At 38.9% G+C, this 18,169-nt stretch overlaps 1 protein-coding gene across 1 annotated transcript in view; it reads right to left on the bottom strand.

Annotated features, from left to right (window-relative positions):
* LOC126485085 (probable ATP-dependent RNA helicase DHX35) overlaps nt 1-18,169 on the bottom strand; it is a 217,747-nt gene that overhangs the window by 63,446 nt on the left and 136,132 nt on the right. Inside the window, exon 6 of the mRNA XM_050108692.1 lies at nt 4,298-4,438. Within this exon, the coding sequence (XP_049964649.1) occupies nt 4,298-4,438 (141 nt within the window). The remainder of the gene's footprint in view (nt 1-4,297; nt 4,439-18,169) is intronic.

Genomic DNA, 18,169 nt, shown 5'->3' with positions numbered 1-18,169 from the left:
TATTTTAAATTGGCATCAGGTTCACGGTACACCTCATCCCAGTCTAACTACTGTAGGCTTTCCCTGAAATTTGCAATTGTTAAATCGTTGACTGAACGTACTACTTTGGAGGACTGTTTAGTACTGTTGAATGGAGCTATGTCATATATTGTAACTAGCTGCGCACCATGATCAGAAAGACCATTCTCAACAGGCTGAGCATTTATCTGGTTAAACTTATCTTTGTCTATAAAGAAGTTATCTATCAGTGAACTGCTATCCTTTACCACCCGAGTAGGAAAATCAATAACGGGTGTCAAATTGAAAGAACTGAGTAATATTTCAAGGTCATTTTCCCTATTACCCTCTTTCAGAGAATCTACATTGAAGTCCCCACAAATAATAATTTGCTTCCCCCTGTCTGACAGATAGCACAACAAGGAGTCCAAATTTTTCAAAAATAGATGAAAATTTCCCGATGGGGACCTATATACAGTTACAATTATAAATGCGCCTTTATTTAATTTAAGCTCACAGGCACATGCTTCTATATGTTTCTCTACACAAAACTTTTTTGTTTCTATACTTTTTGCACAATGATAACTTTTGGCATATATGGCAACTCCTCCTTTCTCCATATTTTCTCTAATTACATGTGCAGAGAGCTTATATCCACTTACATATCAGTAACAATGTGATGCTCAGACAGGCATAGTATATCTATTTCATCCTCAGCTTCTAAAAGTTAAAGTGACCTTTCAAGATAGCATATGCAGCTGGATGAATATCAAGAGCCCAGATGGGAACTAGAGCTAAGCAAAGAAGGCAAAGATGAACGGTGGAATGAATACATACAGGGGCTGTACAAGAGACATAGACTTGAAGACGATATTATTGAAAAGGAAGAGGAAGTAGATGCGATGGGAGGTATGACACTGTGAGGATAATTTGACAGAGCACTGAAAGACATCAGTTGAAAAAAGGTCCCTGGAGTAGACAACATTGTCTCAGCACCATTGAGATCCTTGGGAGAGCCAGCAATGACCAAACTATCCCACTTGCTGAGTAAGATGTATAAGACAGGCAAAATACCATCATACCTCCATAGAATGTAATAATTTCAATTCCAAAGGAAGCAGGTGCTGATAAATGTGAATATTACAGAACTACCAGTTTCATAAGTCATGACTGCAAAATACTGACATGAATTATTTACATAAGAATGGGGAAGAAGCTGACCTCAGGGAAGATCATTTTGGGTTCTAGAGAAAAATATGAATACATGAGGCATACTGATCCTATGATATACCTTAGAAGACAGGTTAAAGAAAACCAAACCTATGTTTATATAATTTGTAGACTTACAGAAAGCTTTTGACAATTATATATGACGGTAGTATCTGTTCCTGAAAGAACAGTTACCGTTGATGACCTTGCATCTTTGCTAGAATGAAATGTTAATTAAATGGACACCCTAGCTGCAAACAGGCATTGATATACTTCATTGTGGACATGTTGAAAATGTGTGCCCCGATCGGGACTTGAGCCCGGGATCTCCTGCTTACATGGCAGACACTCTATCCATCTGAGCCACCGAGGGCACAGAGGATAGTGCGCCTGCAGGGACTTATCCCTTGCACGCTGCCTGTGAGACCCACATTCCCAACATGTCCACACCACTACATTCGTAGTGCGCCTAATAGATGTTTGCCCATCATTCTCATTAATCATGGCAGATTAATCTACCAAGTCCCGTACAAGTTCGGGCATAGCATGTGCGTTCGCACAAGAAGGTCAACGGTCAGGAAGCCGTATTTTAACTATATATGTATGAAAGGGAAGCTGCAGTTGAGAAAGGGGTGAGAAAAGATTGTAGACTGTCCGCGATGTTAGTCTATGAGTATGCTGAGCAAGCAGGAAAGAAAACCAAAGAAAAATTTGGAGAAGAAGAAATACAGGCTTTGAGGTTTGCCAATGACACTATAAATCTGCAGAGACAGCAAAGGATTTGAAAGAGCAATTGAATGGAATGGAGAGTGTCTTGAAAGGAGGATGTATGAGGGCATGCTGATAGTAATGCCTCTGAATTTTTTATGTGAAAACTCTTAACGCTTCTTGAATAAAACAAACATTATTAACATTCTACATCCTTACTTGTCATGTATACGTATTTACTTCATCATATTACCTTCCATTCGGAAATTGGTTGCACTCAGCGACTGTTATATTGACTTGTAAATTATAGATTGCAGCAGTCAGTTGTCCTTTTTAAATTTTTATTATGCAGATCTAGATTTCAGCTAGAAGCTAGAAATTCTCAATGCACTTTTATTTTTGCTCAATGCATGTAAGTCCCTGTTGATTGGGCTGCTTCACCCACAGTTCACTGAATACTGCTGTGGGTGAAGCCCGATTAACAGGGACTTACATGTATTGGGCGAAAATAATAGTGCATTGAGAATGGCTAGCTTCTAGCCAAAATCTAGATCTACGTAATAAAATTTAAAAAGGACAACTGATTGCTGCAATCTATAATTTACAAGTACATATTTACTTCTCATCTCAACATAGTCACTCTGGTGATTAACACATTTCTCCCAATGAGAGACCAGTTTGTAGATACTTTCACTAGAGAATGTCTGGGGCGGAGCGACAACCTCATCTCTGTTTGCTCTGTTTCATCACTATCAAAATGAGTCCTTAAAGGTGTTCTTTAGGTTTTGGAAACAGATGAAAATTGGAGAAGGCCAAGTCAGGACTGTAAGGAGGATGATCGATGACAGTGAACCCAAGGCATTGAACTGTTGCAGAAGTCACAGCACTTGTGTGTGGTCTGGCATTGTTATGCTGAAGGAGATAGTGCTCTATGTGAGGATGAACTCTTCGAATTCAAAATGCAATTACAGAAAGCTGTTTCTCATTCTCCGACATAGTTTCATTACACACTGCCATGTTACAGGCTACAATTTGGAGCCTTTTAGTGACAGAGGGCAGCAAATATTTTGAAATGTGGTGCTACAAAAGAATGCTAGAGATTAGATGGGTAGATTACATGACTAATGAGGAAATGCTAAACAGAATTGAAGAGAAAACAGATTTGTAACATAATTTGAGCAAAAGACGGGACTGGTTGATATTGAGCATTCTGAGCCATCAAGGAATCATCAGTTTATTACTGGTGGGAAGAGAACAGGGTAAAAATTGTAGAGAGAGACCAAGAGATGAATATGCACAGGTTCAAACTGATGTGAACTGCAGTATTTATCTGTAGATGAAGAGGCTTGCACAGGATAGAGCAACGTTGAACGCAGAATCAAATCAGTCTTCGGGTTAAAGACCACAACAACAACATGGGTGATGGGTTGGTTGGTGTAAAGTCTACTGCTCAGCTGGTTTCAGTGCTTCTGTTTTGTTAGCAACTGCTTAAATAGTTTCTGCAGTAGACATTGGACATTGGGTGGTTGCATATTTCAAAGAATATTGCCAACTCAAGTAATGGGATTATGAATATACTGCCTTCTAATTAATTATGTTGGAAGCTGAATTGTGATACTGGCTGACGATGTTGGAAAGATACTCAGTTTCACAATCCAAAGACAGTCTTATGTTGACTTCAGCAGAGCAAGGGATGGAAGAGAAAGATTCAGTTGGGTTGATGGAAATATGTCAGTTGGTAATGAGAGGGGATGTTCTGTGTAAGTTCATAAAGAGGAAGCAAGCACTGAGGCAAACAAAAGCTAGCAGAAGCTACGGTAGAGTAGCCAGAATTTGATGCTACTTTCCCGTAAAAATAACATGTGTGTCAAGCCATTTTATCAGTACCTGTTATGGCCTACTTGTGGAAGGTCGCCTTAAAATGTACAGCTTTCAGTTATAATCAACTACATGGTTTTATAAAAGACCACACATACAACAAGAAAACACTACAAAATTTCAATTGAGTGTTTCTTTATACTGGTGGCACCTGAACTTTACTCCTTTTATGTTTTTTAGTGAATGTTTCTTTTCTATGAAACCATGAAAATGGTTCATCTTTATTCTTTCCTTCAAAATGATATCATTTGATCTCTAGGAACGAAAAGAACTTCAGGTTTGTTGATGTAGCCAAACAAATCAGATGTCATATTTAACCTCTGTGATTCCAGAATTTATGCTACAGCTATGAAAGATTTATTTTCATGTGCACTACTTCATGACAAGCATTTGCAATGCACTGACATGTGAGAAAACCCTCCCCTAATCTCTAATTGCTTCCAATTATGATACATGTATCTGCATTACAGTTTTATGTCATTTTTATCACTTGATACATACTTACTCTCAAAATCTTTTTAAGTAGTCCCATGACAATATCAGTGAAGAGTGTTCTCTCATGAACTTCATCCAGCATTATAACACAATAATTTCTCAGGAGAGGATCAGCCATCATTTCCCGGAGCAAGATGCCTTCTGTCATGTACTGTATGAACAAATTACCCATATTTAGCAACAGTGAACATACAACAACAAAAGTAGCAACTTACTTTAACAGTTTCCAAAGGTATTAATAGCAAACAGACACACATTCCATGTTTAATATCATCTTCTGCTTTCATATTAATTTTATTCTGTTACAAGCATCATAGACAGCATTTAAATGAAAATGCTACTTTATGACAAATTTCCTAAACATTTTAAGTACTGAAACTATTCATATAAGAAGATATTTCACTTGATTTTTATGGAATTGTGCAATGACCCAGTTGTCGTACATCCTTAAACCAATACATTATGAAATTAGAAATTCAGTTGCCTACTTAGAAATGTTTTTCCTATCCTCTGCAGCCACATACACCTTCCCTTTGTGAAGTATGACAGAGGTGTGTGTGTGTGTGTGTGTGTGTGTGTGTGTGTGTGTGTGTCTGTTAAATTGTAGATGATTGTAAAGGTGTTTGTGTGTAGTGTAGCACAGTGTAGTATAGTGAAGAGAAGTGAAATGTTGTGTTCTTACTGGAGATATGAGAAAGTAGAGGGTCCAACTCGATGGCAGAACATTGGCTACTCCTCTTAAAAAGCACCATGGGACACACTGAGCTTAAGATCCCCATCCAAAGGACAGATCACCATCAACACTGTCGCATGCCCTCACTTCAGGAGGCACTGCGGAGAGGTTTGGAATTTAACCCAGAACATGGGTGCAAAGACTGGTGATCAGGAACTTTATGCCACCACCCCTCCCATACCCTCTATCTGAAAGCAAAATTGTCAATAATATGTGGTGTGCCTGGATGGTCACCCATCACTATTGGCTACGCCCAATGGTGCTTAACTTTGGTGATCTGGTGGGAACCAGTGTATCCACCTCGACACGGCCACTGACATTATGAAATAATGTAATCTTATCTTACAAATCAAGGTATAGTCTCTGTTCTGTAGAAATTTATTTTATAATTGCTCCTAACCATATTGGAATACTATACTGGAGCAAATGGCAACAAATAAACATGACCTTTTTGAAGACTTCCACATTGAAACATGTATCAGTAACCATGAGGCAGCAGTAGCAACAATGATTACCAAGGTAAAAAAGGCAACTAAAAAAAAGAAGAAAGATTTATATATTCAGTGAAACAGATAATGAAGCAGTAGTGTCACATCTAGTGACGAACTTCAAACTCTTAGCTTAGTGCAGGAGCATGTAAAGGAAATATGTCTCAAGCTTAAAAGAATAGTTGACCACACACTGGATAGATGTAGAACAGTTCATAATGGGGCATGGGAGGAGGGAGGGACTGTCCATGGTATACAGTCACTGTAAAGAAACTTCAAAAGAAACAGAGATTACTGCATAATATGTGTAAAACAAAGCATGGTGTTATGGACAGAGAAACGATGAATGGAATAGATTTGGCTGTCATGAGGGCAATAACTACTGTGGCAGAAAATTACTGGAAGATCTTTCACAAAAGTCAAAGATCTTTTGATTGTATACAAAGGCTGTTAGTAACAAAAAAGTTAGTGTCCACACACTCGTGGACAAGACAGGAACTGAAATTCAGGACAGCAAAGCAGAAGCAGAAATGATCAACTCTGTTTTCAAATACTCCTTTACAAATGAAAGCTCAAGAGTAGCATCCCAATTTAATTCTTGTACCACTGCAAAGATGAGTGAAACAGATATTAGTGTTGGTGGCATTGAGATAGCTGAAGTCGTTAAAACTAAACAAAGCTCCAGGGCCTAATGGAATCCCTATCACATTCTGTACTGAATTTGCAGCTGAGATTGCCTCTCTTTTGACCATGATATACCAAAGATCCCTTGAACAAAAAACTGTCCCCAGTAGTTAGAAGAAAGCACGCAGCTGATACACATCTATAAGAAGGGCATCAATCTGATAGAATGCAGCGTTTCTTGACTCCCGAAAGGCATTTGACTCAGCTCTACACACATTTATTACTGAATGTATTATCCTATGGGGCATCAAGCATAATTTGTGACTGGATTCTTGCTAGGGAGAATACAGCATGTTATCTTGGAGAGAGAACCATCGGCAGATGTAAATTATCTTCAAATGTTTTGTGGGTAAAATTGTCTTGATTGCTATTAAAATTTTCTTTCTTTATCATGCTGTTTCAACTAGTGACATCATCAGATATCTGAAATTAAGATTAGAACAACGTGATGAGTGACAGGCATTGATTATACAACAGTTACAAAAGATGAAAAAACAATATTTTTAAAAGTAAACTCACTGTTAGTATTAAAACCTGTGCCTAATTAGGGCATTAACTAATGGTTGGCTCGAACGGGGATCTCTTTATTCCAGAAGCCCTAACGATAATAATCATGGTATCGCAAAAAAATTAGTGCTCGTCTGTTCTTGATCACTTCCTCAGCTCAAACACAGCCTCAAAGAAGAACAGTGTAAAATCACGTAGAAGGATGAATGGAGATTGGAGCATGACTGCTTGTTAGTGATTTGCCAAAATCACACAACTCCTACATCATGGTTATATCTCCACTTGGTGCAAATGCTGATATCACTGTTGAATAAAATGGCTTATCATTCTTTACAAATATTTTAAGAATAAGTGAAAAATGTGTATCATTTCAAGGTCACCTTTCACAAAACGGACCCCCCTTCGGCAAATCCTGGTTGTGTCCTTGACTCCCATGACCTAATAATGCCTCAAACAAATTATAGTCCTAAATAACAACCAAAAATGGGCCTAATATGTGTAAATTTTGTATTAAAATTACATTCTGTCCCAGTGGTTTTATCTTGAAACCAGTCACAAAAGCAGTAATGCCAACTCAAATTTATGTTACAATAACTTTAGATATACTTACTTCGCTGTAAATGATCTCAATATGGCCACTATAAAAATAACTACATGTCATTGTCTCCTACAATCACATAGCACAATCTCCATGCCAAATGTTATTTTGAACACTAAAAATGACTGCTACAAAACACTACATTCGTAGAAGTATCTCAGAGTACCACTAGATGTCTCTGTCTTGCAACAGGATCAATGGCTTCATGCTAAAGGCACTGGTTTCAAGCAAAAACCACTGGTATTCAAAGGGTTAAAATACAAGCATTCAAAGTCATACAATAAAACACAATTTAAATGAGTGTAGTCGCACATTCATCAAATTAGCTTTTCAGATGGCATCAATTAGCCTGACTAGGGTTTACTAAACCAACATCAACTGTTGCTTGAATCTGCTACACACTGAAATGAAATTAAATGATTGTATGGCATTTATTGGCTGGGATACCCACTTTGGGGTTAGGCCGCCATATTGCAAGTCTTTTTAATTACCGCCACTTCAGTGATTTGCGTTTCAATGATGATGAAAGACACACAACACCCAGTCCCCTGCCGGGAATCGAACCTGGGCCCCCTTGCGTGGTACGCAGTAATGCTACCGCTGCGTTACAGAGGCAGACTGCTACACACTAATTTCTATATAATAGCTGCATGAACATTGAATATTGCTCAAGTGCATGGTACCCGCACCAGATAGGACTAACAGAGGATACTGAACATATGTGGAGAAAGGTAGCACAAATGATCACAGGTTTGTTTGACTCAAGGGCGCATCACAGCAATAACGAAAGAACTTAACTGGCAGATTCTTGAAGATACATGGAAACTATCCTGTAAAACCCTACTTTAAAAATTTCTAGGACCAACTTTAAGCGAAAAATCTAGGAATGTACTACAACTCTCTGCATATCATCTCATAGAGCTCACAAAGACAAGATCAGACTAATTATAGCACACACAGAATCATTTAAGCAATTACTCTTCCCATGTTCCATATGTGTACGAAATGGAAAAAAGCCTATATAACTGGGACAATTTGACATACCCTCTGCCATTCACTACATGGTGGTATGCAGAGTATGGATGTAGAAATATTTAAACCAATGCACTTCATGTTTCTTAGCCATGTTAAAAAATGAGTATGGTGGCTTCAATATAGGTAAGGAAGGAGACCCAGCAACAGTGCAGTATTCTCAGCAACTGTCCATTGTAATTGGCCTTTGGTCACAGTACTGCAATGAAAGTAAAAGCGAAGAAGAATTAACAGGATCTGCTGATTGGAATGAACAGTCAAATGAGTAAAGAATTTGGATTGAAAGTAAATCAAAAAAAAGGCAAAAGTAATGATAAATAGCAGAAATGAGAAAAGTGGGAGACTTAACATCATAATTTGTAATAATGAAGTGGATGAAATTAAGGAATTCTGTTACCTAGGCAGCAGAATAACCTATGATGGACAGAGCAAGTGTGACATTAAAAGCAGAGTAGCACTGACAAAATGGGCATTACTGGCAAAGAGAAGTCTACTATGTTTGGAGAACAGTATTGTACAGCACTGAGACATGGACCACAAGAAAACTGAACAGAAGAGAATAGAAGCATTTGAGATGTGGTGCTACAGAAGAATGTTGAAAATTAGATGGGCTAATAAGGTAAGGAGAGAGGAGGTGGTTCTCCACAGAATCGGTGAGGGAAGGAATATATGGGGGAAAAAAAACACTGACAAAAATAAGAGGCAGTATGATAGAACATCAGTTACGCATCAGGGAATAACTTCCACGGAACTATAGGGAGCTGCAGAGGAGTAAAAGCTGTAGAGGAAGACAGAGATTGGGATACATCCAATAAATAACTCAGGACATACACATAGGCTGCAAGTGCTACTCTGAGATGAAAGCTTGGCACTTGAGAGGAATTTTTGGTGGACAGCATCTAACCAGTGAGAAGACTGATGACTCAAAAATGCAATGGTCTTTCGTGCAAGTGCATAGCTTGTTATTAATCACAGACACACAAAATTCTGCATAATGATTCCAGCAAAGCTGATATATATAACCTGGCTGCTTTCACACATGACTGTAAGGAGTGCCAGGAATAATACTGGAGGAGGCGATGGTAAGCAGATGTATGGTGCAAGTCTCAGACTTAGATCTTCCACAAACATACGATCCTCGATGCAGGAAGTTTACAGTGAGTAAGGATGTTTAATAGTTTGGTAATATGCAAACACTGTTTGACCTCAAATGTTGGTATGACTACAACCACGTTATCAGTCAGTATGAATGAACATAGACAGAGGGTGTACACCAGCAACTCACAGTAACTTGTTGTAGAGCACCCTCTGCTACATGACAGTCATTACCTCGGTGCCTGTTACACCACATGTGCCATCTGGATTTTCCCCTCAGACGCTAGCTTCTCAGAATTCCGCACGTGGGAACTAGCATTACAACATGTCTTCGTTTCTCACTACCCACCTGGTCTTCTTCATTCTCAGCATTTCTTCTCACTTACTACTACTTTCCTTACTCTCTTTTACTTTTCGATATCTTTTATTTTTTGAACTGTCTATTTCCCCACAACTCTACCACATGCAATGTACTTATTTTACCACTCTTATTATCTCTTACACTTTTTTTTGTCAGTATTCTCTATCTTGTTTATTACTCCACCTTCCATCTTTAAGCACAAAGGTTTTCAAATCTTATCTGGTGCATTCCCCACAAATCAGCTTTCCCTTCCCATCAGCTCTAGTAAGTCTCCCTTGACCTGGAGTTCTGAGTGACTTTTCCAAACTCTCCCCATTTCCTAAACCTAGCCAGTCTTTCTTCTTCACCCCTCTTCCTTCTCCTAGAAACTTTCTGCCACAAGGAGCCACTGGCTCCAAAAGCTTGCAAGTTTCCTTAACCTTTATATGTATGAGCTCTCCTGCTGCCAATGGTGAGTAGATTTCTTTATCTATCCAGTTGCATTAAGTTTTCAAAGAGTGATGAAGATAACTGCTGTAGAAAAAAAGAATAACTGCCCAAGTAAACATTTATTTTCCACAGTTCTTAAAGTATAAAAAAATGTATATTAATATTATATAAAAATTGAATAATATTTTTATAGTTGCAATATGTTTTAGTCTATAATACATATAGCCCATGAGACATAAGAGCTCAGCTGTTTGAGATGGAGTCTTAGTAATTCATACATTTACAAAGTCAGCAAGACTTCTGAGTCAGTTGCTATGTCAAAGAGACTTAGCAAATTTTACATGAGATGAAACTTAACTGTTCAGCTGTTACAATGTCAGAGAGAAATAACACTTCATACATTTTCACTTATTGCTATTACATTAAGCAGACAATTTTTTTTTTTTTTTTTTTTTTTTTTTGCAATTTTACTGCAATGCGAGGCTTTTTATTACAGTAAGGAAGCACAACTATGTAGATGCTAATTTGTTAGAATTTTTGCTACAACATGACAATGTAGGGTCAACATGAAATTCTACATTGAGCTAACCCAATGTAGATGATGATGTCTTGTACATCAGGCACTGAACTGTACAACTGTGCTGGTTCAGGGTGTATTTCCAATTTATAGAATCTTTAAGTATCATATGAAAACAGTTCGAGGTTTAACATCTGACTCAGCACAGAAGTTGATAGTCTTCCCCCAGCCCTACATTCATGAGCTTCTCCTCCCTATAACTCATATATCCACTGCATAACAAATGTAAAAGTGTAAGACAACAAACAGAGAGAGACTTTAAAGTCCAAGTAGTTGATATGTGAAGAGACTTGGCACATTTTATGTGAGATGAAACTTAACAGTTCAACTGCTGCAGTGTCAAACAGGTATAACAGTTTATATATTTTCAGTTACCACTTTGTGTACATACATTTTTGTACTTTAAGAAATGTAGAGAATAAATCATTACTGTTAGAACATATTTAGTCTTTTTTTCTAATCCCACACTTTGCAACTAGCACTCTCACAGCATCCCCCATTAAACAGCTGCTGCTGGAGGCTTCCAACAACATCTTACATCTCTAGATGGTGTTACACTTTCCCAAAGATGAAGGTAAAGTTATTTCAGCCTGAAATGTGGTGCAAAATGCGGTGCACAAGTAGGGTTTCGATCACTTCTCTCGTAAAAATATTGTTCTTTCCTCCCCTCAGCACAACTCTGAAGGACAAGTGTGCACCTTCATTTTTTTAATTTTGGATTCCCTTGCAGAATGTACTTAGGTGATTTGTCAAACACATTTCAGGCTTGCAACCGGTCATCATGTAATTCATCCCATGATATTTTGATTGGGCACATGCCAGTCATCTTCAGGTGAGCCATCAAAGACAGACATATAATTGATCCATTCTGCAATATATAGTGCACTGAGAGTATTTCACACATGTGTCAAAATCAAGTTGTCATACGGATCACACTTCCTGGTGGCAGTGCCCTCACTGGTTGAACCACAGAACTCAACTGTCCTTTGCATTATAGCTTGTTGTGGCTGTTGGCGCACTCTATCATCTTTGATTAAAACATATCATAGAGATGGTGGTGTTCCACGCATTGTCCAACTGGAAGCCAGTATCATGGCTCACCAGTTTTTATACCAGGCATACGTCCATGGAGTCTTTAATAACGCAATCCCAAAAAGGTATTGCTGTGGTCAGAATCATAGTTCTATCATATTCCATTGAATGCACTGTGTAAATACATTGGAAGTGAATTTTCGAATTTCCCCTGCCATTTTAACAGAAGTCACTTTGGCCTGTGGACGCAATGCCATCATAAACAGCATGCTAGTAGCAGCAACCAGAACCACTATTTTGCACTTTACATTAGGCACTTGAATTGGCAGTATGTGTACAGCATCTCTGGGCACAGAGCTTTCACTGGTGGACAGTAGCACTATGGCACAGAAATGCATGAATGGACCAGAGCTGCTTACAGCTGGCACAAGCTAGCCGCAACAGGTGTATCTGACAGCATGCACACATATCAATAGGCAGAATTCTGACAATGTCTGTGGTGCGCATAGGTGTGGGTCAGCAAAAGTGATGGCCAGTGCAGTCAGAAGTGTTTTTCTGTAGTCTATAACTGCAATCCGCAGACCATGTGGTTGAGATTAGTGTGAGCTCCTACCTATGCTTACGGAAGTTTCTTTGGAATTCTCTGTTCATTTTCACTTACATTTAATCATGTCCTCAAAATACCCACCTCCCCCCCATGAACCATGGACCTTGCTGTTGGTGGGGAGGCTTGCGTGCCTCAGCGATACAGATAGCCGTACCATAGGTGCAACCACAACGGAGGGGTATCTGTTGAGAGGCCAGACAAACGTGTGGTTCCTGAAGAGGGGCAGCAGCCTTTTCAGTTGTTGCAAGGGCAACAGTCTGGATGATTGACTGATCTGGCCTTGTAACAATAACCAAAACAGCCTTGCTGTGCTGGTACTGCGAACGGCTGAAAGCAAGGGGAAACTACAGCCATAATTTTTCCCGAGGGCATGCAGCTTTACTGTAAAATAGTCCCCCATTCAGGTCTCCGGGCAGGGACTACTCAAGAGGATGTCGTTATCAGGAGAAAGAAAACTGGCGGTCTACGGATCGGAGCGTGGAATGTCAGAACCCTTAATCAGGCAGGTAGGTTAGAAAACTTAAAAAGGAAAATGGATAGGTTAAAGTTAGATATAGTGGGAATTAGTGAAGTTCGGTGGCAGGAGGAACAAGACTTCTGGTCAGGTGACTACAGGGTTATAAATACAAAATCAAATAGGGGTAATGAAGGAGTACGTTTAATAATGAATAAAACAATAGGAATGCAGGTAAGCTACTACAAACAGCATAGTGAACGCATTATTGTGGCCAAAATAGATACGAAGCCCACACCTACTACAGTAGTACAAATTTATATGCCAACTAGCTCTGCAGATGATGAAGAAATTAATGAAATGTATGATGAGATAAAAAAAAAATTATTGAGGTAGTGAAGGGAGACGAAAATTTAATAGTCATGGGTGACTGGAATTCGAGTGTAGGAAAAGGGAGAGAAGGAAACGTAGTAGGTGAATATGGATTGGGGCTAAGAAATGAAAGAGGAAGCCGCCTGGTAGAATTCTGCACAGAACACAACATAATCATAGCTAACACTTGGTTTAAGAACCATGAAAGAAGGTTGTATACATGGAAGAACCCTGGAGATACTAAAAGGTATTAGATAGATTATATAATGGTAAGACAGAGATTTAGGAACCAGGTTTTAAATTGTAAGACATTTCCAGGGGCAGATGTGGACTCTGCCCACAATCTATTGATTATGACCTGTAGATTAAAACTGAAGAAACTGCAAAAAGGTGGGAATTTAAGGAGATGGGACCTGGATAAACTGAAAGAACCAGAGGCTGTACAGAGTTTCAGGGAGAGCATAAGGGAACAATTGACAGGAATGGGGGAAAGAAACACAGTAGAAGAAGAATGGGTAGCTTTGAGGGATGAAGTAGTGAAGGCAGCAGAGGATCAAGTAGGTAAAAAGACGACGGCTAGTAGAAATCCTTGGGTAACAGAAGAAATATTGAATTTAATTGATGAAAGGAGAAAATATAAAAATGTAGTAAATGAAGCAGGCAAAAAGGAATACAAACGTCTCAAAAATGAGATCGACAGGAAGTGCAAAATGGCTAAGCAGGGATGGCTAGCGGACAAATGTAAGGATGTAGAGGCTTATCTCACTAGGGGTAAGATAGATACTGCCTACAGGAAAATTAAAGAGACCTTTGGAGATAAGAGAACGACTTGTATGAATATCAAGAGCTCAGATGGAAACCCAGTTCTAAGCAAAGAAGGGAAAGCAGAAAGGTGGAAGGAGTATATAGAGGGTCTATACAAGGGCGATGTACTTGAGGACAATATTATGGAAATGGAAGAGCATGTAGATGAAGATGAAATGGGAGATACGATACTGCGTGAAGAGTTTGACAGAGCTCTGAAAGACATGAGTCGAAACAAGGCCCCGGGAGTAGACAACATTCTATTGGAACTACTGACGGCCTTGGGAGAGCCAGTCATGACAAAACTCTACCATCTGGTGAGCAAGATGTATGAAACAGGCGAAATACCCTCAGACTTCAAGAAGAATATAATTATTCCAATCCCAAAGAAAGCAGGTGTTGACGGATGTGAAAATTACCGAACAATCAGTTTAATAAGCCACAGCTGCAAAATACTAACACGAATTCTTTACAGACGAATGGAAAAACTAGTAGAAGCCGACCTCGGGGAAGATCCGTTTGGATTCCGCAGAAACACTGGAACACGTGAGGCAATACTGACCTTACGACTTATCTTAGAAGAAAGATTAAGGAAAGGCAAACCTACGTTTCTAGCATTTGTAGACTTAGAGAAAGCTTTTGACAATGTTGACTGGAATATTCTCTTTCAAACTCTAAAGGTGGCAGGGGTAAAATACAGGGAGCAGCAGGCTATTTACAATTTGTACAGAAACCAGATGGCAGTTATAAGAGTCGAGGTACATGAAAGGGAAGCTGTAGTTGGGAAGGGAGTAAGACAGGGTTGTAGCCTCTCCCCGATGTTATTCAATCTGTATATTGAGCAAGCAGTAGAGGAAACAAAAGAAAAATTCGGAGTAGGTATTAAAATCCATGGAGAAGAAATAAAAACTTTGAGGTTCGCCGATGACATTGTGATTCTGTCAGAGACAGCAAAGTACTTGGAAGAGCAGTTGAATGGAATGGACAGTGTCTTGAAAGGAGGATATAAGATGAACATCAACAAAAGCAAAATGAGGATAATGGAATGTAGTCGAATTAAGTCGGGTGATGCTGAGGGAATTAGATTAGGAAATGAGACACTTAAAGTAGTAAAGGAGTTTTGCTATTTGGGGAGCAAAATAACTGATGATGGTCGAAGTAGAGAGGATATAAAATGTAGACTAGCAATGGCAAGGAAAGCGTTTCTGAAGAAGAGAAATTAGTTAACATCGAGTATAGATTTAAGTGTCAGGAAGTCATTTCTGAAAGTATTTGTATGGAGTGTAGCCATGTATGGAAGTGAAACATGGACGATAAATAGTTTGGACAAGAAGAGAATAGAAGCTTTCGAAATGTGGTGCTACAGAAGAATGCTGAAGATTAGATGGGTATACCACATAACTAATGAGGAAGTATTGAATTGGATTGGGGAGAAGAGAAGTTTGTGGCACAACTTGACCAGAAGAAGGGACCGGTTGGTAGGACATGTTCTGAGGCATCAAGGGATCACCAATTTAGTATTGGAGGGCAGCGTGGAGGGTAAAAATCGTAGAGGGAGACCAAGAGATGAATACACTAAGCAGATTCAGAAGGATGTAGGTTGCAGTAGGTACTGGGAGATGAAGAGGCTTGCACAGGATAGAGTAGCATGGAGAGCTGCATCAAACCAGTCTCAGGACTGAAGACCACAACAACAACAACAACAAAATACCCAGTGCCCTGTGATTGTGAGGAAAATTCGCTTTGTTCCGGACATGTGTCCACTGCTCTCCCCTGGTCATCCAAATGGCTGATGCACTTGTCGCCAATAAGTGTATACCCTCCAGGATAATGTTTAAATGGAACTACAGTGCAAAACCATAACCGTGAGCACCAGCTAATAAACATTGTAAGCAGAATTTACTTTATCAAGAGTTGCTTTATTCTTTCGAGCACAATAAACGTTTTATGGCAAATGTGTACTGCATGAATTCCCATCACCACACCATCACTATAGCCTACATCCTGAACATTGTGCATGGGTGGCAGCAGTAAAGCCAGCTCACTGCACAACTGACACGTAAGCAGTGATACCCACATGTTCCCACTTCAGCATGACTCCAGGGCAAGTGGGACTACATAGTTTGGTGGTGCGCCACACTCATATGTCTGCTGTCGGCTGTAAGACAGTAGTGTGACAATGAGTGGACTTAAACTTAAGACATGTTAGCTCCAAATTTATGGTGACAATTTTAAAACTATAATGTCAGAAGGGTGAAGAAAACTGTCTAAACTTTAATTTCAGAGGGGCAATTGTTTAAAATGTGGCAGCTGGGCTACCAACATATTTAAACTTAAAGAAAGTGGACTCCTAATTTCTGAATTGAAATTAAACGTAGCACTAATAGACTTTAACTCAGTGCAAGTGATACTGATGATGTCAGGGGAAACCCAATGACCATCTTGAATTCTATACTTAGAACAAGTGACCTGACAACCACGACTGCTATAAATAGCCTTGCAAGGTCTTGCATGTCTGAGCAAATAACAGCTTTCTACCTGCATGTGGGAAAACATATAAACTGACACCTTAGTTTCTCCTAGCTTATACTATGTTCCAATAACTTATGGGAATGCAGCCAGTTCACATCATTGAGAGCTGCTGATAATTCAACAAGAGCACACCCTGCCATTTTCAAGGCAAAACTGCAGCAAAATAGGCCATATTACACACAAGGGAATGGAGAGAAGACGGAAGTAACTGATCAAAACATAAACATTACAATAGAGGAAGTGAATTGTGCATTAATTAAAATGAAGAACGGCCAAACACCTGGCCCGGGAAACATGCCTGTTGAATTATTGAAGACTGGAGGAAGATATCTGAAGAAACGAATAACCTGGCTGATGAACAACTGTTGTAAAAGGATTGAAATTCCCTCAGAATGGAAAAAGTCATATATGGTTTCTATTTTCAAGAAAGGTAATAGAAAAGACACAAACTGCTATAGAGGCATTAGTGTCAACTGTACAATGAGCCACTTATTTGGCACAATACTGTTAAAAAAAAATAGACAAAATGTTGGCCACCATATTGGGGAAGACCAAAGCAGGTTTAGGCAGAACAGATCATGTGCAGATAACCTATTTATTTTCCAACAACTAATGGAGAAATTTAAAGCAGTAGGGAAGGAGCTACACATTGTCTTTGTATATTTAGCAAAAGCTTATGATACAGTCCCTAGATCTAAGCTGTGGGAAGCTGTGAAAGATATAGTTATGGATGATTACCTTTCACAAATTATTATTGAAATGTACAGAGATAATGCGGTACAGATAAAACGAGGTTCAAAGTTATCAAAACCTATTAATGTCACTAAAGGTTTGTGACAAGGTCGAAGTATGTCACCCATCTTGTTCAATTTATATGTAGAAGTGGCTCTCCAAAATTGGAAGAACAGCTGTAGAGGTATGGAAATCACTGTCAATGATGTACAGATATTTTCATTAAAAGTTTTGCTGATGATCAAGCTGTTATAGCATAAAATGATTATGACATTGAGTTCATGATACGACAATTATATCAGGAATAGAACAGATGGTGACTACAAATGAGTCTAACAAATAGTGACGCTTAATTTGAAGTACACATCAATGACAAAGCAGTAATGAGACAGGTAGAGAAATTTAAATACCTCGAGGCAAATATTGATAAAAATTGATTGGGCTATATAGAAGTAAAAATAGAATACAGCAAAGCAGAAAATTGTTAGGGTGTATGAATTCTTTTTGGTGGGATAAGAATATTTCCAACAGCAATAAGAAAAGAGCAGGTAAGATAATGGTTGAATCAGTGCTATGCTATGCTATGCTATGGATTAGAACTATGGATCTAAAATGCGGATCTCAAAAGAAGACTAATAGCTGTGGAAATGGATTATTTTCGTAGGAGTGCCAGAATGTCAAGAATCGAAAGGAAAACTAATGATGAAGTAAGAGCTAGAATGAAGGCAAATGATACAGTGATAGATAGAATTGAAAGAAAATCATTAAAATGGTAGGGACATATGATGAAGGTTTATGAATGGAAACCACCTGGCAGTCATAAACGTGGAAGATCACGACATTCT

The sequence above is a fragment of the Schistocerca serialis genome, chromosome 6 (genome assembly GCF_023864345.2).
Source record: "Schistocerca serialis cubense isolate TAMUIC-IGC-003099 chromosome 6, iqSchSeri2.2, whole genome shotgun sequence".
NCBI classification, from domain to species: Eukaryota; Metazoa; Arthropoda; class Insecta; order Orthoptera; family Acrididae; genus Schistocerca; species Schistocerca serialis.
Note: the sequence above shows the minus strand (reverse complement) of the source record. Positions and strands in the feature narration are given on the sequence as shown.